Source organism: Styela clava, chromosome 11, assembly GCF_964204865.1.
Source record: "Styela clava chromosome 11, kaStyClav1.hap1.2, whole genome shotgun sequence".
Classification (NCBI taxonomy): Eukaryota; Metazoa; Chordata; class Ascidiacea; order Stolidobranchia; family Styelidae; genus Styela; species Styela clava.
Genome location: NC_135260.1, coordinates 12,343,225 through 12,365,173, shown reverse-complemented (window position 1 = coordinate 12,365,173; position 21,949 = coordinate 12,343,225). Strand labels below are relative to the sequence as shown.

At 34.6% G+C, this 21,949-nt stretch overlaps 2 protein-coding genes across 2 annotated transcripts; one reads left to right on the top strand and one right to left on the bottom strand.

Annotated features, from left to right (window-relative positions):
• The first annotated feature begins 1,616 nt into the window (after positions 1-1,616).
• Positions 1,617-10,726, top strand: LOC144429658 (uncharacterized). Its single transcript, XM_078117835.1, has 9 exons — positions 1,617-1,923; positions 2,496-2,636; positions 3,488-3,644; positions 4,396-4,545; positions 4,774-4,910; positions 5,446-5,653; positions 6,401-6,573; positions 9,328-9,591; positions 10,296-10,726. The coding sequence occupies exons 1-9, from the start codon at positions 1,885-1,887 to the stop codon at positions 10,500-10,502; spliced, it is 1,476 nt and encodes a 491-aa protein (XP_077973961.1). The 5' UTR covers positions 1,617-1,884; the 3' UTR covers positions 10,503-10,726.
• Positions 10,727-11,084: 358 nt separating this feature from the next.
• LOC120347920 (recombining binding protein suppressor of hairless-like) lies at positions 11,085-20,286 on the bottom strand. The gene is made up of 12 exons (XM_039418032.2): positions 19,962-20,286; positions 19,137-19,186; positions 18,153-18,547; positions 17,398-17,580; positions 16,702-16,921; positions 16,400-16,574; positions 15,787-15,924; positions 15,328-15,440; positions 14,473-14,613; positions 13,456-13,617; positions 12,188-12,291; positions 11,085-11,703 (listed from the first exon to the last, which is right to left on the bottom strand). The coding sequence occupies exons 1-12, from the start codon at positions 20,257-20,259 to the stop codon at positions 11,475-11,477; spliced, it is 2,208 nt and encodes a 735-aa protein (XP_039273966.2). The 5' UTR covers positions 20,260-20,286; the 3' UTR covers positions 11,085-11,474.
• Positions 20,287-21,949: the final 1,663 nt, after the last annotated feature.

The following is a 21,949-nucleotide window of genomic DNA, read 5'->3' as shown; positions in this document are numbered from 1 at the left end:
AAATTTAGTTTAAAACAGAAATGTACGTCCAAGCAGCAGAGAATGTATTTAATCATGCATATATAGCAGCACAATACCTCTCTATAGAAGAGGGCACAACAATGACTATATTATGACCTCTTTTCCAGCTCTATTCCTAAGTTGATATAGCTGGAAAGAATTGTATTTTAAACTAACCTCTCATTTTTTGTCGGGGCAACACCAGAACGATTAAATATATTATTTAAAAAAAGGCGCCACCTGAGTTGTTAAATTCAAATTTCTGACTGAAACAATAAAACAATGCAAAAGAAACTAAATACCATATTTATATCATGGTAAACATATGGAGTTCGAGCCCGGGTGATGTAAGCTACCAATAGATAATTGAAATCACAGACTCGATTGATGTATTTTAGAAAATCTATGCCCCAGAAAAAGTCCTAATGTTTCTAAACGAGGTGCCCACCTGACTTATTCCATACTGCGCCTTCGCCATGCAGAAATCAAGGATGTGACGATCTAAATTCATCTAAAATTAAATAAATAGTTATAAGCCGAACGAAACAAACGTTTGTTGGACAGATGTTCACATTGTGAAATAATAGTCTATGATAGGTAAAAAGAAAGTATGAAATGCAAATTCTTGCTATGAGTGCCAAACTATGTGTAACTCTTGCGTGCTTAACAACGGTTAGAAACTTTACACAAAAACGCCTAACCCCGAAGTAACGCGAATTGTGTTTCTTCACACACCTTCGTCGGTATTTTTATTATATTTAATTGAACCTTCGTAAACCACAACAAAGGGTAGTCAAGCAGTAGAAGTTATTTGTTAATTTTCATAGTAACAAGAAATTGTATGTTTGTTATGATACGGCGTTGCGAAAATCTTCAGAGAAATATATGCTTGGGTCGCCGCCGCGTGACCCGAATATGGGATTGAAATTTTTGACTAGTACCAAAAATTAATATTTTGATTAAGATCAAAAATCGCCGCTGGTTTGGCCTTTCACGATTATTGGCCATTTTCGACTTCAGAGAGCGGGCAATTTATAAAGTATGTAATAGAAACTAACAATGTGTACAGTTTAGCAAGAATATCAACTGTGGGCTCCTTGTGAATTGTGAAGTGGGAAGAGTCTATCTCTTCTAAACATAGCCTCTTCTTGCGCGCCTGTAGCTGCTTGTCTACAGTCTTATTAGAAGTGTGAAAATGTGGATACAAACGATAAAATTGTACATATGTATGCGATCTCTTTATTTCGCTTACTTCATTGTTACACTGGGGTGCAATTTCGTTTGTAAAAAAGAGGAATGTATAGAGGGCGCTACAGAGTCCCTCCCGCCTTTTGTTTATCTCATGCCTGATGGCAGTCCCATATCTGACGCAATTTCAAACTAAAAATCCACAGAAAAAAGTTTGTATGTATCTGTACAAGTTTTTAGAGCTTGCTGAGTAATGTTGTCGGTGATCGGCTCAACAAGGCATTCCGATCAAATACTTTCGCAGAAGACAAATAAAATAAAAACTCGATCGAAGATATATAACCGAGAAATCTAACATGGGAAAGTCATTGGGGATAGTGACAGATTATTGAGATCCTACGACTTTCCAAAGAAATGACGCCATTTTCCTTCCTTCAATACCTTGCCTATACGATTGTTTTTGTGGCCGCGGGAAATGGCACACCCCTATCCCGGGAGAGCGTTGCAAATCTCTCGCATACGTTAAACAATGGTAGCAAAAGGGGGCCCGTTATAGTGGTTCCTGATGATGAGTCTACAACAAATACTACTTCTTTGATTCCCAGTTCTGATACGAATGAAATTTCCATAGACGACGTGTTATCAGAAGATAGCTCACAACTTAAACAGAGACTTCCGCTTTCCTACCAGCTACATATGCTACGAAATCTGCGAACCTGGGCATCCCACATAAAGGTAAGTCAATAGCATCGCATATGCTATATTTATGTAAATAGCATATGTTTTTGTTTTTAGTTATACAGCAGGCACGGGCGCCACTGCAAGACGGTTCATAGATGTAAACAATATAGGGCTGTTCAGTTACAGTCAGGTTAATTCCATTCCAACATTAATAAAGCTGAAAAGTTGTTTCCGAAGCTTATTTTATTTTAAAAAATTTAGGATACTTTGCTATTCCATAGTCATTGTGGCATCCCGTATAGTTTATTTCGAATTTAATATATTTCTCTTTATATAATTGTGTTTAGTTAATAGGTAAATGTTTAATATCGTTTTATGATTTGTGACATCTATTTTATTTATTTATTATGTCATATCGCAAATTAGTTTGACACGACGAAAATGAATATCTGAATCTACAGGAAATATCGCGGAACGACGTCTCTGTTCTTGTCGAATTGTGTCAATCGAATATTTAATTTTTTTGGCCTGTTTCAAATATGATAATTATTAGAATATCCGCCATTTTAGGACTAAAAATTCAGCGCATTTTAGTCAATGAATGTCAACCCTGGAAATTGTTTCAGAGATACCTCAAACAAATTGACTGTAGATCGACTTCACAAAAGATCACAACTCCAGAACGATGTGAAAGTGTGCGATCGAAATCGTTTGAAAACATGGTTATGTACATAGCTCCTCCGAAAAGAAACAGCGCATATTCTGTGGTGGGTTATATGTATGTAATATTACTCTTTTTCTTTTTAACTTGCTTATAATGCCAAGTATAAACATAATACCTAACAATAAAACGATCTGTCAGGAAAACTATATAAAACTTACAATTTTTAAAGACGCCGCGCACAAAACAGTTTTAAAGCATACTGTACTTCTAATTGTTGAAAATTGTAGATATCAAATACGTTTAAAATCGGGAAATTTGCATATGAATGAATAAAAAATTTCTACATCAAATAAATAACAAAAAAATTTGGACTTGCTTTGTTAAAAATACTGACTATTTTATTTCAAGAAATTGAAAGGAATAAACATGTTGTGCTGATAGTGTGAATAAATCAGGGGTGTGCAAATTTTATTACAGGAGGGCCAGATACAAGTAACTGGGTGAAGCCGCGGGCCGCACCTTTATTTAAGATAATCTTTCTAGTAGTTGCATGCACAGAAAATTGTTTCCTTTTGTTATTGATTTTACGACATTATTGGGGGTCTTTGCAGAAATGGTGAGTTGAAACGCATAAATTTCTGAAGAAAGCTATTTAAATATCATGCCACATTTTAACTTCGAACGAATTCAGTGAGAAACACATTTTTATAACATCGTGTATTTTGCTAGCTAGTTTTGCTAATATAACAGTGGCACTCGGGTACCGGTATAGGCTTTGTGACGCAATGAAATTGGAATTGCTCGCACGTACCAGATTAACTAAACTAAAAACTCATTCCGCGCGCACACAATTCAAAATTGGCACTCTTCCGCGGGCCGCTTAATTTATCCTGGTGGGCGCAGTTTGCACACCCCTGATTAGAACTAGGAAAGTATTTATTTTTTCGTTTTCAGATTCTTCCCGACGGCGAGTTGTATGATTCAGCCCAGCATCATGCGGTAGCTGTGGTTGATCCATTTCCGGAAGCGGATTTTGGGCACCTTGTTTTTGTTTTTTATATTGACGGATCAACTCGATTTTGGTGTGAGAAGAACAATCACAAATATATGGGTATGGGGTTTGTGGATTGATAGGAAGCGATCGCTCTTTCAAAATTAGAAAGAATAATAGATCTAAATACTAGGTTTTCGTTTAAGCTACAACCTATAGATGATTTTATTCAATGATTTATAATGAACTGATATTATAATTATTTGATGAACTAATACAAATCATGCTCATTGGTTAATGAATTTTAGTCAACTCTCACCGACAACAAAATAAGTTATTTAGGCGCGATTCAATAATTGTATATAGGCAAGTCCTGTGGAAGATTTCCCCAGTAAATATGATTATATTTCAATGTGGTTTTATGGTAGAGTATAATTTTTTACAATCAATTGGTAATATACCAATAATACTGGTTTTTAGGGGGTGATTCAAATTCAAAATATTAATTGTCCATCAGGTTTGTACAAGTGTTACAATTTTTATTCAGAAAGAGAAATGAGGAATCGTTTATTTCAGTTCCACAAAATTTTGAAACCCGATCTAATTTTTTTTCATTTGGTCAAAACGCAAAACGGATAATTCTTATAAAATGGCCATGACTTAATGTTATTTATATCAGTCTCCAGCCTAAAACTCCCCTAGTATTTTGAAACCAACAGAAATGGCGATTAATCGAGAACATATATGCAAAATAGGGAAGTATAGCATGCCTGATGTCTAATATGACATCATTTTACTGGTTTAATAGTTTAAGGCAAATATAACTCAATGATATAAGTTGAAAATATTCTGATCATTATTTTTTTTTCAGGCTCCGGTCTATGTCTTATTCGTGCACAAAAATCGCGATGTTGGAACAACGTACGAGTATCAGCTTCTGAAACTCGTAAGGATTATCAAATAAAAAAATGCGAAGTGAATTTTATACCGTTAGTTTCTGATTATTTTCAGGAAAGCACAGGTACCATATAGAGTTGTTTTATTGCAAATCTATCTGTCTTATCTGTTATCTTGTCTTATCTGTAAAAACATAGTTATGATGCAGAAGTTTGAGTCAGTATTAATGTTTCACCTTATAAAATGTATATATGGCCTCTAACGTAATTGATTGTGAGCTAAGTATGCTTAGGCCACTCTGTAATAGCCACTATTTTTGCTCGATTATCTAGTATTTTATTGTAAATTTCAGAACACGGGAAACGACAAGAACTAATATGTATACATAACCTTGCTGGTTTTGGTCCATGTCCTGCTGATTTGAACGTAACGTCGAAGGTTGATGAAAGATGTGAATTAAGAGAAAACACAAAACAATGTTATTTGAAGGTATTGGAAAGTATTGAACATTGTATTGAAATCGTTTAGGCAACCATAAACAACAAGTGTTCTTGAAGTATTTTTTAGTTTCTTTCAATATTCAAAAAATGCGGCATGAAATCTCGTCTATATGCAAATGATGTATAATTAGATTGAAATAGTTATACTTACTCGTCATTAGCCGCAGCTGAAATATATTATTTTTGAAAAAATCAACTTATGAGAACAGGCGAAAAAGATCTGATGCTCCCATGAGGGTATACCTTATTTGTTTTAACTATAACCTCTGTACCATTTAAACAAATGATAAGATAAGAATTCATTTGCTGAATTGTAGTTCTTGTGAAAGTGAACTGCTAGAACCGGAGTTTGCTCTATCATAAACGTAGGCTGTTTATTAATACATGTTTCGGATTTGAAGAATCATTTTTCTCAAAATAAAAGTTGTGAATTATACATATTCCGCCAAGTTATCTAGATCTAGATTCAGATATAGATATATGACATTGAAGTAGAAATTATTTACTGGCTTTTTTTTTTTCAGAAAACTGCTCCCGAAAAGCATCGTCCTTTGTTGTGTAAGCTTTACGAAATTTGTGATCATGCTGTAACAGTATTCGGAGGATGGAATGAAATGTCCATGCGTGTCAGAAACGAAGAGAATGTTCGTATGATATATAAAATGTTACGACGAAATGGATTTCTCAAAGATAAAATCCAAATTTTTTACAACGGAAATGGAGACTTAGAATGTAAGTATTGGACCTTATTCACTCGGACGAACAATTTTCCCCGTTGATGTCTATATCCGAATTATTATCGTATTAATATCATATATATATATTTAAGAATGTTCGGGTATTGCAAAATTGTTTGCGTAGAATTTAGTGCTGTATATACCCCGAATATTGTGGCAAGCAGGGCCGGATTCAGACGACGTGAGACCCTCGTTTATGCCATTTGCGAGGCCCTATTACGCAATTATTACGGTAAAAACCGTCAATTACTTTTAATAAATATATTATGTTTTTAATGTTGAAAATGTAGAATATTTGAAATTTAGACAATTTCATTTATTCGTCCGAATTTGATTTATTAACCTTTTAAAGAGTAAGTTATTAGCCTGATTAAAAAATTATTCAAATGACACTTTTATAAAATTTTAAACCGGCTTTATTCTGGAACAAGCCTTTACAATTTTAGGCGAATTAAATATCAATAATGGGTAAAATTTGAAAGCCGGAGCCCCTAAGCATCAACCAGGTTTCATATATCGATCTGTTGACTTGAATTACCCCAATTCGAAGAATCTTCAATAATTCTGGTATAGTACTCATGGCGCGTTTGTATATATATAAAATATTAACCATAGATTATATAAATATTATGATTGTGTGTAGAGTTTCTAAATATTTGTTGATTAATTTCATAGTAAGCGGTATGGATAAATATTTATTTGTCGTTTTAAGTTTTTATTTTTATAAATTATTTTGTTTCAGTGGAAGCAGATTACACTGGAGGATTGCCAGCAACTGAGAAATCTGCAATTCGTCATCACATTTCTACACTCTGCTCTTCTGAGTTTTGTGTGGATTCTTTTGTGATATACTTGAACGGGCCCTCTACATCGGATGGTGCAATTTTACTCTGGGATAAAAATGGAGACGGATTGGTACGTTATTTCAATTTATATCATCCAAAATATTTGGGCATCTTTACTTGATTAAATAATCCTCATTTAAATCACTATCAAAGTTAATGAAAAACCTGGATTCAGTCAGCCAAATTTGGCAGTATGCACTATTAATTGGATTGGAAGGTAGTTTTGTACTTTTTCTTATCCAGTACAATAGATAGCGTTTGAAAAAAAAATTTAGTGAAAATATATCATATTTTATAAAGTAGTTATCTGTCATATGCACTCCAATTAATTATTCGCGCATATATATTTTTCGAAAAGACTCCAAGCCGTAAAACGACTTTATACAACAGTAGTTTGCTTGTAGTTAAATTGGACTCGATTTAATCATTCTTATCAATCTTATTTTATTGAAGTGCATCTAGATTCTAGACCCAAATAACAAAAACGTAACAGTTGTTGGCTAAATTCAACAAATGGCACAAACTCAAAAACATTTTTGTGATTCATTTTCACTATACTTCCACTATATTTCTTTTCATATCTTGTTGTCCACGGGAATGGGACACGAATTTTTTTATCGTTTTTAGAAAAATCGCTTTCCTTAAACTATCACCTTTTTTTCTAAATTTTCTATGAATGCTATGAGATCTGATATTTCATCCAAAACTGCCCTATGCCGTATGATTTTCGGGAATTGACGGCAAAACATTTCGCAATGGACTTTGTGTAATCGTGTCCATATATTTGAGCATAGTTCTCTCGTTAGTGATATATAATTCTGAATTTTTAAATTTAACAAAGTCAATAAATTTGTCGTTTTGTATAACTCTTTGTACACGTAGTTGTACTTAGTAGACGCTAAACCTAAGTTTAGACTTTTAAATTTTTTATTGAAAATTTAGTTCCAACGGGAATCCCATGGGATGGGATGGGACAGGAAAATATGTCCCATGGACAAGGCTGGAAAAATCTCATTTTGTTTTCCTAACGGTACACCTGTTTCTTGAAGTTTACCTAATTAACAACTCCAAATGTCCAAGATTGACGTCATTGGCCATCGGCAAAATCAAAATGGAAGATTTTCCCGTGACGGAGAATATAAATAATATGTTGATATTAGGTCAAATGTTTACCTTATCCTAAGAATATTCCAAAAACATCCTCTTGAATTCTAATCGACTGAAAATAAAAAACAAACCACAATCAATCACATGCACGACCGCATGCAAAATAAATATTGCACCATTAGTTACATACTTAATAATCAAAATCAATCAATATTTAAAATATTTCTGGTATATACAGGGTGGGACAATAAATTGTTATCATTTTATTTTTTCAAAATGGTAAAAAAAATTTGGCCCACTCTGTAAATATAGCCTACAGAATTAGCACCGCAAATCATGCTGTAGAATATGTTTTGCAATTGCAAATATTGGACACAAAGGGGACTTATGCATCGTTTTCTTATTATGTTGTTGGTATTCTTCTTCTTAACATTCTTGTTACTGTTGTGAAAAAAAAGCTTTTATCTTCAACTACTATAACAATTGCTTCGAAATTTTCAGTGGGTAATTAAAGGCTATATTACTATTATTTATTTAAAAAAAATCGCTTTTTTCTTTAACTATACTTGACCAATTGCTTCGAAATTTGCAGTTGGTAAAGATTGTTCTTGTCGCCGAATAGTTATTGCTATTATTCATTTCAAAATTTTTATTATGCTCCATAGGATTCGTTTTTCACTTTGAGGCCTTGTGTGAAGACGTCACCAAAATAAAAAGTGCGCATCGACGGCGGTTTCAACAAAGTCGTTTTGTTTTTGACAAGTAGACGGTACTGTGAATGATTTGATACTACTTGTCAATATATATTCGAGCATTTCTCCCATGCCTCATTCAAAACACTGTTATATAGAAGCTGATAAAAGAATTCTCGTTTGGTTGAAGGCGCGGTGCACTTGTAACGTTCACTGGTTAGGCAACACACCCAGCGGTCTTCTGCGTAATTGCTTGATTGGAGTTCTTGTATGACCCGTATCCGCAATTATTTTTATTGACGCATTCAAAAGTTCATCGCAGAATTATAATTGTTTCTCACTGTTCGCCTCAGCGTTTTTATAGGCCTAAATTGGAGCCACAATTGCATATGGAAAGGTTGCAACGATGTGCCACTTATTCCAAACCATTAAAAATACGTAAGTCCGGTAAAATAGGGTGCACTTTGATGACCGACTAATATTAAATAGTACACAGAGCAATATCGTATTATCGATAAACTTGAAAAAAATCTGAACAACACTCGAAACCAAACCTTATACCCCCATTAAGATGATACCAATTAGAGCAGCCCTCTCGAAGTGATTCACGTCGGTAGAGGACAGGCAGAGACTAACTATTGATAAGACAGATCTTTGATAACAGGAGAGTAGTGTTCAAATGTAAGAACAATTGGATACAAATGTAACCACTGTACTGAATATTATATGGCAATATGCACCAAATATCATTCGAACATGTTCCTTCCCTTAAAAAATGAAAAACAAATAAAAATTAGGCAGAAATATCGGGGCATATGAGAATCTGGTAAATTAAAAAAAAATAGCTTCTAGCGACTTCACCCCATATTTATGTTCTGGAAATGTGAAATATATTGTTACGTTAGTTTTAGATTTCAACAACAAGTGACTAATTTTTCAGAATAACAACAAAGACCACTCAGAATACCGAAAACAACATTTGGCGCTACAGCACTCCATTTACTTACGGTTTCTTATTATTTCAGGTCGACACAGAAGAATCATACACGGCACAAGAAGTAATTTCTGACGTTACAGGATGCGCAGCGAATCAGGTTATTTTGATGGTCGACCAAAGTTATTCTGATGCAGTCGTTTCAGAATTAAAATATTTGAGAAAAAGAACAAACCAACTTGACAATGTTGTGCTAATGACCAACGGAGAATCATCGGAATATGCGCAAGGACAAACCGCAACCGGACACTGGGGAAGACATTCGAAAATAAGAAGTATTTCGTGGGGAATTGATGTAAGTTTGTATACGGTATTCTCTGAAGCATGGTTATTCAGATATTTTGTTTACAAATTTTTAAAGAATGGTAACATATTCATTACGAATGGAGAGAGTTTTATCATAATAAAAATTATTTTAGACCCGTTTTTTTAACAAATTTTTGGATCTTGTTCAAGCCTTTATGTCGGATCTGGGCTTTAGTTCAATATCAGTCAACAAATTTTCGTTCAAGCATAATTCGAAGTCATAAATTTTTTAGAGAAATTCACTTTCAGCTTAAAGTCAAAATTGATAACCGATTGTTTGACTTATATCGTTGATTTGCTTATAGCTTTTTTGAAAGTGGACTATTATATAAATTTCATAAGTTTAATTGTTTCAAATGACTATTATAGATTCGCTTCATCCGAGCTCTGGATAGTCATAATAAGGACCACAATTCATATACTACTGAATACTATTAGTACTTGTAATCGAAATCTATCTAAAAGCATGGCGAAAGATAATTGCTAGATCGATTAAGCGGAGAGGAATAAGTCACTGCTTCCTTTAAGATGGTTTTCTTTAGGCTAAACTTCGAGCAAAACCAACCACACTTTCAAGTAAATTATTAGTTCGCCTTCAATCCTGTCTATTTTATTTCTATGTTTATTTATTATTTTTTGCGTAACCCACGAATTATATCATAACACAGACTTTATAATGCATTCCCTTTGCAGGGCATGGGTGTCAATAGTTCAACCCTTATCAATCGTAAATTGGCGGAACAATATACATTGTACGGAGCTCCAGTAGTGAAGGGTCTTCCTCGGTTTTTCCCTAATTTTGATCATTTGGAGAGGAATTTTATGGGATGTCAAAATTTACCACCCTCGAGATGGATTCTTCAATTTCTCAGTGACGAAAATTCAGATACGGAAAACTGAACATTTGTAATTTACGGAGAATCAATTTTAGTATTGTCAGACACTGTCGGACGAAAATTCGCTCTCAGAAAACTAAACTCTCAGTTAATATTATATTCATCAAGTTGTATTTTTGAATTTTGTACATAGTTCATTTTCCAATGGACGCGGGTGCTCGTATGAAGAACCTTAGATAAGCATTGTACTTTATAAGGCTTCACATTGACAATTCATGTCATCTTTTCTCTAAGACGCACCTCATTGATATTCAAATCAAAATGTCGTTTTTCAGAATTTATTCCAAAGAAAAATTTGCCTTTATAATAAATTAATTAATAAATATAATTAATTCAAACTTTCTAGAACAAATAAGTACACACCACATATGAAACTTAGATCCTATTATTCGACTCCGTTCGGTTTGTATATGCTTTGGAATTAACGTACAATTGCATTTATTTTGCATTGGTCAGAAACATGCGTTCTTCAGTTTTAATTTTAATATGATTTTTATATAAAGTATATTTGTATCTGACAATGAGTATCTCTCAGCTGACCTTAATATTGTATTGTAAATGTTTGTAATTATGAATTAAAATGTAACATATGAAATTTTTTATGACTATTGTAGTTGGGTCACATTGCTGGCTACGGATTCACTACACTAAAGCAGAACATCTCAGTCTAGTTCAGCACATTGTCTCACATATTTTGGTAGCGTTGATTAGAAATATGCGAATCGAAATCATATCAGCTTGTCCACTGTATAGCTCAAGTCTACACGGGGTGGGGAAAAGTTGGATGGGCTGAAACAATTATTCCAAGCACTTTCTACACATTTGTTTTGAAATCTTTAAATCTTTTCAAAACCAAAATAGTCGGCCAGTCTCTTGTGCTCTCCGTGTCCACCCTCGATTTTCCAGAGGTATACTGTAGTTGTCAGTATAGCATCGAAACAAAGACCGTCGTCGATCAATGTAGCGCACAGCCGTTTTATAAACCGTTAATGAATTTCTTACTTCGCAATATTTCCCTTATAGTTGGATTTGGATTGTCTTTTGGACCAGGCTCTGGCGTATAATAGAAATCAATATGTGTTGGATATAAAAGACCATCATCACGTGTAAGAACAAGCGGAACCTTGATAGGTTCTTTCACATATCTCCAATCCGGCTTTATTTTATCGATCTCGGGTACAACACAGATTAAACATTCTTCACACCTGAAAAATATTTTTTTCGTAAGCAGCACACCCATGTATTACAAGCAAAGTTCTGTACTCTTTCGCAAACTTCGATACTAGCGCATTTAGGAGATCGAGCAAGAGTATTGACCTTTAGCAACACGGCATAGTAAGAAATCGTAGTTTCAAACACCCCGGTGCCGGTAGTCGGAGTCAAGAATCTTAATTCCACAGATTTAGAATTTCATATCTTTAATGGTGATGTGAGGCTTCAAAATTTTCAATCAAAGTATGTTATACTAGACGTTCTTAGCGGTCTCAAAGCAAGACTTGCCCACGCCCGAGTTTTTGCTATCAAAACCTGATTTTCTCAAACTTTTTTGTACTTTGATCTGGAGAGGGAGTCAAAATATTTATTATCCGTATCCGGGGAAGAAATTAATTAATTAATTTTTCTAACCCAGAGTCAGAGTCGATGGTAATTTTTCCCCGACTTTACTATGTACAATTTTTTTTTTCATACCTGTACATTGTATTCGCCTCCACCGTCGCAAACCAAAGCGTCAAATTTGGAGTAAAATTTTCACCGATTAATTCAACCATTGCCATTTCTCCCCCGCCGTTAATCTGAAAAGATATATTTGTAATTTATATAAAAATGGAAGAATTTTGTTTCAGTATCCATTATTACTTATCGATTTTAATCGCTAAGTATGTTGTAAGGTATTTGTCTGTTTGTCTGTCTGTTTGTTTGTTAGATGCACGCAATATCTCACGAAAGCGAGATTGAATCTGCTCCAGATTTTGCATGTGCATTCATCATATGTCGGACCAAAAGCCTATTGATTTTAGATGAATTATGTTGTATAATTAGCGAGGTATTAATTAATTAGTGACGTGACACATGGTGTCACTATGGAGTAAGAGCGCTGTTTTGGCGGATCCCCTAACTTTCGATCGATAAGTCTTCGGTCTCTGACCGATATTCTCGTTCTCAACATCATGATATAATATAAAATTATATGACACTATTACAAACTTCATTCGATCGTATATACCGAAAGGGCCCAGCCAAACCGCAAGGATTTCATTCCTCAAAATCTCAGAAACCGTGATAATTTCATATGTCGCTGTAGACCACTGGGTTAGCTGGGGCCTTATTCTGTCTAAAGATATGAGATACCTCGAAAATAAATTTGAAAAGTGTACATTAGAAATATGTAATCACCAAAATTTGGTCTACCCAACTATCAATTATAACAAATGGAATATAGAAATGTCGTTCATAGAATAATTGATTGATTTCATTAGTAAACAAAATCGCTTGATTAATAAACCAGGCTTTCGATCAGTAGAAGTAGACAGACTGTTGCTGTTGGAGTCATCAAGGAAACTAATAAAAAGCCCGGGAGTGTGAAAAAACCAAGGCAACAGAAAAAGACAATTAAAAAAAAACGGAAAGAAGTGACTGGAAGCATCTAGCGCCCATCAACAACCTAAAGAGCAGCTTTACCAAATATATGTTTTACTGTGAAATAGTGGCACATAGCTTGCTTTGAATCATTCTATTTTGGAAGGACAATGCTTCAACTATAACTTTGCTCGAACATTTACATTTAAAAAATTAATTAAGATTCGGCACTCTAATTAGAAAACACTTGGTTGCCTACCTATTTACTACACGCATAAAACGACGCAAATCTGGCTATCGCTATATTCTTTATACAGTATATACACGCCATTCATCTTCGTTACAACATGATAAGTATGTATTAAATGACTTTCAGTTACCTGCAAAGAGTGCACTACGGGAACGGGGGTTACTCCAATGCTATTTGTAATATGTAAAGCACTATCGCTCCAACAATACTCGGCCTTCTCAGTAGAGATTATAGTCCAGCAAGAGCCATCATTCAGTCTATCCATATTGCCATTGCGAGAGTTCGGTGTTGCCTGGTCGTTGTTAAACAAGTAAATATTTAGTATTGAAGGTAAAATAACAATGAATTTTTATATTTTGGAAATTAAAGCTTTATTAAACATCATATAGGAGTAAAAGTTTTTGCGAGAAATGAAGCATAAAATTGCCAGCGATTTCATATCTATCAACTATATTCTACAATCAGCAAATTTCGAAATACCTTGCCCTAAGCCAGGGGTCAGCAACCTACGGCCCGCGGAGCACTATAATTCGGCCCGCGACGCTTCACCAAATTATAGTAACAAAACATCCGTTTTGACGAATATATTCTTTAGACTAAATTATATTATAACCTAACAATTATATAATTCACAATTGCTCGTTTAATGAGCATATAATTTAATTATAATTAAGCAAATGGCAACAAAACGCAGAAAAGCTGCAAATATTCAAATAGGATTTTATGAGATGCAATGAGAAAATAAATCTATATTCTATTCGAGAGATGTATCACTGCTTGATTTTCATTATAAAAAGTAGCATCCGATCGAATTTTCAACTTTCTAAAAATATGTGCGCTCGCTAATGACTTGCAACCTTGATTTTGGCCCGTGAGCGACAAAAGGTTGCCGACCCCTGCCCTAGACGAAATTCTGGTGGGAAGTATTTCATCAAAATCGGTTTGTTTTATTCAAGCTAATACATGAAGTTCTCCCATTGTTGTCATAAAAACAAGTACTGTATACTTTACGTACCATTGATTATTGACAGTGTGCTTATAATACGGTGCGCATTATAGTCTGTAAATCACCATACTTACTCCAAGTACTTGCTATTGTTTGTAAACTAATATTGGCTTTGTCTAACTAAATTCTTATCTGACTTACTGTATGAGCGATGACTTTATCCTGAGAGAGACATAAATATTGCCGTTTTGTGTTATGTAGAAACATTGCACATCTATGAAGCTGTGATATCGGTTCGTCCGTATCAATAATTGCATCTTGCTTGTCGACCTTTCTTATTACCTGCCGGAGATAAAGTACTTTGAAAACTGCGAATACGTTGTGGATTACTAGATTATTATCACAATATCGAATCCTATATATGAATACTTAATCTCGGCGTTTGAGACTACCTAATGGTAATTTATCGACCAGGTCGAAAATATCGTTTCATCCCATTTGTACCATGCTCGGCTCAATCCTATTCTACGTTTCCCATACTTTCCTTAATTGTAAGAATCTCACTTAATGTGAATACTCTAACTATTTCCCTACCTAAAACATCGTAACTATCGTAACTCCAAACATAGCATGGATCCCATTTCATATGATTACTTTAACCATTTTAACACGAATTTCATATCTATACTAACCAGAAAAAAGGGGGACAAGACATTTTTGAGAAATTATCGATATAAGGTAAATTCAATGAGAATTTTGTCTCATTAGTATAATATAATTGAAAGCAAATTTCTTACTTGTAAGAGGAAAAAATCATAATTGGGTTAGTTATTCCACTAATCTCTGAAAGAGGCTACGTTGCTCTTAGGAGCCTATGCCGGAACCGATATACCAAACCATCTATTTTTGCGTGAGTTCGATTTAGGGTTTCGCAATTCTAATTTTTTAGTTACTTAGTTTCATTTTAAATATAGGAGAAAATGAGGTTTTCAAATAATTACTATGTGTTTGAATCATATTGTTTTGATTACTTATTAAATTGAATTCATCACTTACTATTCTCGGCAGTGCAATCCCGGTGACGGAACAAACTAGTTTTACAGGGTTTCCGTAATGAATATATCCGTCTAATGATTCAAATTTATTTTTATCGGCTTCGTCTTCTTTTGCTGAATAAAACAAATTCAGCAAAAATTGAATGCAATGTTCAGGGGTCTAATCGCATTCCATTCAGCTTTGTTTACGAAATTCGAATAAGACTCTGTACCAGCAGTTTGGAAAGACCGGATTTTTTTTATCCAGAATTATATAGACGTTGTTGGCTCAACGTGGTAACATGGAGATTTTTCAGAGGTAGATTTACAAGATGACTTAGGAAATATGTTCAAACTTGAGACTTATGTCAGTGTGGCTTCACTAAAGTCTGTTCGAATGAAATCAAGTTGCAATTTATCAGTGATAAAACAATCATCATGGGTGAAATGATATTTATGCCCTAAAAATCAAATAACAAACCTAGGTATATTGAAAATGCTCCCCACTGTGTTGAACTTGCGCAATATCCTCGTCTTGTTGCAAATAGATATCGAGTTGAAACTGTTTGAGATCGCAAGCGATTGAAGAACGAAACTTTTGTTCCAGATGCAATGCATACTGAAATACAATAACAAAAGTTTGATCGTTTAGAAACGGGTGAATAAGCCAGTCAGAATGCACAAATCAAGCTTTCATTATTCAATGTTCACTATCAACTTCAACAATGTATGCCTTGGTATCAAGATGTATATATATATATTATATATTGTTTACATTTACTGCAAATGAAAAAATTATGAGTTTCAACTTTACAATTGACTATAATATTCAAACTAGTACAAAAAGTGTATTCGAGCAAATGCATGTACCTAGGCAGCTTACTCCATGCAATTAGTTGCTATCATCTTATATGCATAGAATCGATCAAAGAAAGGAGGTGTAAATGGCGAATAACGAAGCAACTTTCTCTTTTTTATGGCTCCACCTCATGCTATTTTTGGTCGTTTACGTTTTATCCATTCTTCAAGATATCTCACCAATTGTATAGATTTTCAAATTTAGGAAAAATAATGATAGATCAAAGCTGTCTCACATTCCGGATTTTTGACGCTCTGTTTTTTCTTGCTTGGTTTAGAAATAACTTTTATTCGTTGCGAGAGAAATCTACCAATTTCAGATCCATCTCCATAAAACATTTTAACGTGAAGTTGAAAGTGTTTTCTTTTGTCTGAATCAGGTGTGTGAAGGTTTCTTGCTGCGGCATAATTCTAAAAGTAGATGTAGATGTGAATAAGAGAATCGGCATTTCTTTTGACATGTTGAAACGTGCTTGAAGGAAGAGCATATATTTCTATATCTTAAATTTTATTTTGCTAGTTTAAATATATATTTAACCTTTGTTGTGTCCAAGTGAAGTTGTTGCAAGTCTCCGCCTCCTACTCCTATGAAAGCACAAACATCGGATGCTTTAGTGACGGTAGATGGCGCTGGCGAACCTATTGCAGCAGGCGAGGGCATTGGTGATGACGACGAAGCAGATGATGATATTTTTCTCCTCTGTTTGGTTTTCCAACCACTTCCAAATAAACGAATGCATGGTGGAGGACAAAAAAATCTGAGAGAATAAAAAGATTCGGATCAACGGTATAGAATATGTGGCACTTTGAGATGAAAAGAGCAGAGTTATGTGGCCACTTCTTCTGTTATGAAGCGTTTTTCATGAAGTGACATGAATATCTTTGAAGTTTGCGTTCATTAAAGCACAAAGATAAATAATTTTGATAAATTCTTATTTTTTGGGTGCGTGTAAAAAATTTTGACTGAAAATTTCAATCGTCTATTTTATGCTTAATTTTTTCATTATTTCATATTTACATTCTCCTGCCGAGGAGACATAATTAATATATTGGGTTTGCTATGCGGGCACTTCCGATTAGACATATCGGATCCGATTTTTGTTCAGGCAAACAAAAACCGACCTTCCTAACCAGAGCATAATAAATTGGGTAAGTTATAAATCAGACAGAATCTAGTCATTTTACACCATGACCTCATGCTGCAGTGTTCAACATGTAACAGAATGAAAAATACCTTTTTTCAGATCCGTAAGATTTCTGGACAACTTTTGCATGAAGAATAATTATTCTCATTTCATCCCTTCTTTTTAAATATCTTCGTACAATATCTCTCATCATACGATGATTAGGAAGACATACAGAAGGTGATAATACCATATCAGATGATGTACTGCAATAACTTTCAACAGAGGAAGCTCTAGAACATAAACAAGAGAGTAACCACAAAATGTAATTTTTAATTTTGATGACGCCACCACACAAAACTTCGGAATGAAATTGAATCCCGTAGGCATAAAGCGACAACAACAAGCTTCAACTAGAACATAATAAAAATAACAAAATGATCCATAGGTCCATTTCGTGTCCAACAAAGATCCTATAAAAAGTGAATGAATAATTTTTCGGTTATTATACATACTGAAGTACGTTATTATTTCACCTCGCACTTTATTAGACACAAAATGAACCTATGCTTTTGCACTAATGAACCAATCAATCACAATTGAGTACTTGAAAATGGAAGGGGCACTAGAAGACTATTAGTGTTTTTACTCTTTTTTTAAATTTATTCGAATCTTATGGGGCTTTCATCAAAAATGTTGCTGTTTTATATCAATTCATGGAAACATTTTATAGCGTCACGGTTGCCGGTCAATATTTTCAGCAACGTCGGTGCGCAGCTAAGGCCTTCCCGGCACCTGTGCGCGACCTCCGTGCGCATGAATTTGAGCATCGCTTTTTTGTTATTAACACTCTTGTTCTACCAACCTTTCGTTTGGAGTAAATGTTTCCCTAACTTCTATAACATTGCCACTAGGTGTCGTCCCAATAATTCGTTTCTTCACAGAGTCATGAGCGCTCGGCGAAGCTGTCTCCAGCGCTCTTTTTCGAGAATTCCTTGACGGAGATAAAACTTCTCTGATTGCAGCTCTTTCAGCTGAAATTTTTTTAATTGGAGCTTCTTTGCCGCTGCCGTCTTCTGTGAGATCTATAACTATGCTTGGTGTCTCCGACGGTGATGTCGGACCGTATTCAATTTTGGGTACGAAATGAAAATTTGGATTTTGCTTTCCACTTTGATAAACTTTAAGATTTGCTTTGTCTGTTATATTGTCTTCTACTAAAACCGCATGAGAAGTTGAAAATGAATTTTCTTTTTTTTTCTGTTAAAAATAAAAATGTAATGGCAGTATGAGCTGAATATATATGTGAATATACATAAACGTATGTGTTTTCATAATGTCTCTTGGGCGTTCATTCGATTGAAAGTAGTAAAAAGCAAGTAAGACACAATAAAAGAACTACAGTCGGCAAGTTTACTAGGAAATTTGTTTATCGGATACAAAATAATGTACCACAATATTAGAATAGAATGAAATTATGCACAATACACATTGAAAACTAATAATATCTTCAAATAAAGTAATCGCTTCAACACGGGAACAATTTGATAATTTTGTATATGAACGTTCATGGCTGTCCATTTGGATTATGCGTGAAAGTCATTGCTTTTCATTTTTCACGCATTTATGGCTTCCCCGCTACGACCTGCGATGTACCCGGGCTGTTTCATAAAAGAGACCATAGTACATGTAAATTAACATCCCGTAACGGCTAACACCTTTGCAAACATTGGTATGATCCAGAAATTATGTAATGGTAGTTATTATATATGATTCTGTTAAATTTATTGCGTTTTCAGAAGTGCAATGAATTATAGAACAATTGAAATTCATTACTGTTTAAATTCACCTTCATAGTCTCACACACGACATTCGTGGGCTTATCTTTATCTGACACATCTGAAAATAAAAACAACGTTTAATGTACTTATCTTATATAAGTCAAAATTCGATTAATATAAATTTTATCGTAGTTAGCTAAAGAAAATGGAGTGAGGAGAGGACCGCCTCTTATAAACACACACCCATTTCTTAGTCTCTGATTCTGGCTCAATAAGCATTGATGATTACAAAATTCATTATGATGAATTCATTAGTGTTTTGATTAAAGCGGTAGACGTTTGCTCAGCGTGGACATCAAATACAAATCTTCAGACATTGTTGAATATTTTTTAAATTAGTAATAGTGTGAGGACCCGGCCATTAAACTTCCAAACACGTTTGCCATTCTATTAGTGATTACAACAAACCGAAATGATGTAAATGTGTACGAGAGAAATTCTGAACTCTGCCGTCCGGATCGTCAACCGAGGAGAAATAAATCACGGTTGGTCAAATGATTCAACCGTATTATCGGCCTTTTTTCTTATACGCATTGAATGTCTACTATATGCAATTTCTATTATGCTCATATCATACTAATACTAAACCTAAAGTAAGTAGGACATGTTTCCAATTTTAGAGCGCCTCAATTGTCTACCATCTAAGTATTTGAAATTAGGTCTATGCTGTGGCATTACCCCGGAGGTCTGCTATTAAAAAGAAACTATCGAAATTTGGCTATGTTTGCAATATCATTCCAAATATTCCAATCTTTGAATATATACCATATTTTTATAGTCATACTAGCAAACTCGACTTGCTGATGAATTGAAATTCAACTAATCCAAATCACCTCTCTCTTTAGACAACGGGCTTTCTTCTTTAGTTTCGTTGTGATCTGCCAGAGCAAAAGTGCAGTCCTGTGAAAATGATGCTACTTCACCAAATTCGTCAAATGGGCTGAAAGGTGAAGGTAGAGATCGAACCCAAGTCAAAGTAGGATCTTCATCCGGATTCGTTCTTGGTGGTGCAGGAGTCTGGAGTGTCAGTTCTCGGTTAGGTATGGTAAAATTATGCTGTTGTGATATAGAACTTCGACCACCAGGATCAGGTGTGCACGGAGTCATCGGAGGAAGGAACAGGTCTGCCATCACTTTGTTGATAAAACTTAATGGCGATTATTAAATACTTGTATTAGCATAAAACAAATAAAATACCAAAGTTCTATTTGCTTGCATAAAATAGTATATATATATATATTTATACTCGTATATATATGTCCGTGTTTTTTCAATTCGTCGCAGACATAATCAATAAATTGTAAATAAACTATAAATATTTGTCACAAACTCTTTCTTTCACAAAACTGCTTTGTCGCTAAGCAGCTAGCATAGCAGTGTTGAAGGTACCTTAATCTCGCGTTAATCAATTTCTAACGGTGGTTAAATAAATATTCAATATTATAAAACGGCTCTACTATAATGTGGCGACCACTTCTTACTGGGTTTGCGTGATTTTCAGTCAAGCCGATACGCTTCCTATACAGACCAGACTATAAGTTTACATTTTCCGTTGCATATTGATAGCATTGGGTGTGAGTTTCGAACGATCCTCATGAATATTTAAACCCTACTGCCGTACCCTTTGAGTTGCCCGATGAGAGGTCACTTTCCAGGCCAAGAGCTTTTGCAGATTATCTACAAGCATCTTTGAGCATCTTGTCAGACACATTGAGTCCAATAAACGATGGAGATCCCTATCCGCTGCTATTTTATCGACAGGAAAAGCTTTGAACTGCTTTAGAATATGCTGGTCATTCTCCTCTTGTAATACATTTTCCCTAACTAATCTTTCTACTAAAAATAGCCGTTCCTCGAGTTTTTCCTTACACTATCCATGTATAAACTCGGTTGCGCACCTGGTAGTCATTTTAAAACCAATGAAATATCATGTCATTCCTGCCAAAACAATGCTTTGTTTTTAATTTATAGACAGTATCATTGTTACACCCAAACGATGACTCGGAAATGAGCGACAAATAAATTTTCACAAGACAATACTCACGAACAATACGCCTGGGCAGAGGTTAAGAAAACCGAGTGAAATTTGATCTCTCATAACAAGCATATAAAACCCTCTGTGCCTGACCAAAAATGTTTTATACAGAGTTTTTTCTTCTACACACTCGAGCATAGAGCATCACTGCTTCGAGCATTACTAACGAAAAGTATTTTTGAAAGATTCATTATATAATCATGTCGATATTTGTACTTTGAATTATACATTTAACCGCATACCACGTATATAACGCGTCTCCTATACGCCTTGTAGCTTCATTTCTGGACTAAATTGATTAAGTAATAGACAATGCCCATTTATATATAATAGTGTATATTTATTTCACCTTCGACGTTACAGTTCTGGCAATTTGTAGGTTATTGGACACGAAATGTACCATTTCTGTGGGCTGTATAATTTTTCGTGTGCGATGACGCCGCCATAATTAAAAAAAAATGCGCACCTTGTGTCGGTTCTGCGCCCGCTTTCTTGTGGTCAGACCAAAGTGACTATGAACCTTGGGTCAGACGAAGTCGTGCAGGTACAGGTGGTCTACTGTGAAAAATTGCATTACCGTACTGGTTAGTTTTGATCTTCATGTACATATACATTTGAGCATTGCTCTTTTGTTTATTCTCTCAGTTTATACACTGTGTGGTGGTGGACTCAAATAAATAAAGTTATATGTTCAAATAGGATGTATAATATCGTAATAAATGAGCGACACAAGTGGCCGACTTGATTCTACCTACCAATTTCTTCGCATCCAAATAAAGATTGTGA

Bases quoted from the DNA above. Each gene is read 5' to 3' on its own strand.
- LOC120347920 (XM_039418032.2), bottom strand. From the start codon at position 20,259: ATGGCAGACCTGTTCCTTCCTCCGATGACTCCGTGCACACCTGATCCT. The intron at 18,548-19,136 runs GTGAATTTAAAC...TATTTTTAACAG, and splicing joins TCGTGTGTGAGACTATGAAG to AAAAAAAAAGAAAATTCATT. The intron at 16,575-16,701 runs GTTAAATATATA...ATCTACTTTTAG, and splicing joins TTCACTTGGACACAACAAAG to AATTATGCCGCAGCAAGAAA.
- LOC144429658 (XM_078117835.1), top strand. From the start codon at position 1,885: ATGCTACGAAATCTGCGAACCTGGGCATCCCACATAAAG. The intron at 5,654-6,400 runs GTAAGTATTGGA...ATTTTGTTTCAG, and splicing joins CGGAAATGGAGACTTAGAAT to TGGAAGCAGATTACACTGGA. The intron at 6,574-9,327 runs GTACGTTATTTC...TTATTATTTCAG, and splicing joins ATAAAAATGGAGACGGATTG to GTCGACACAGAAGAATCATA.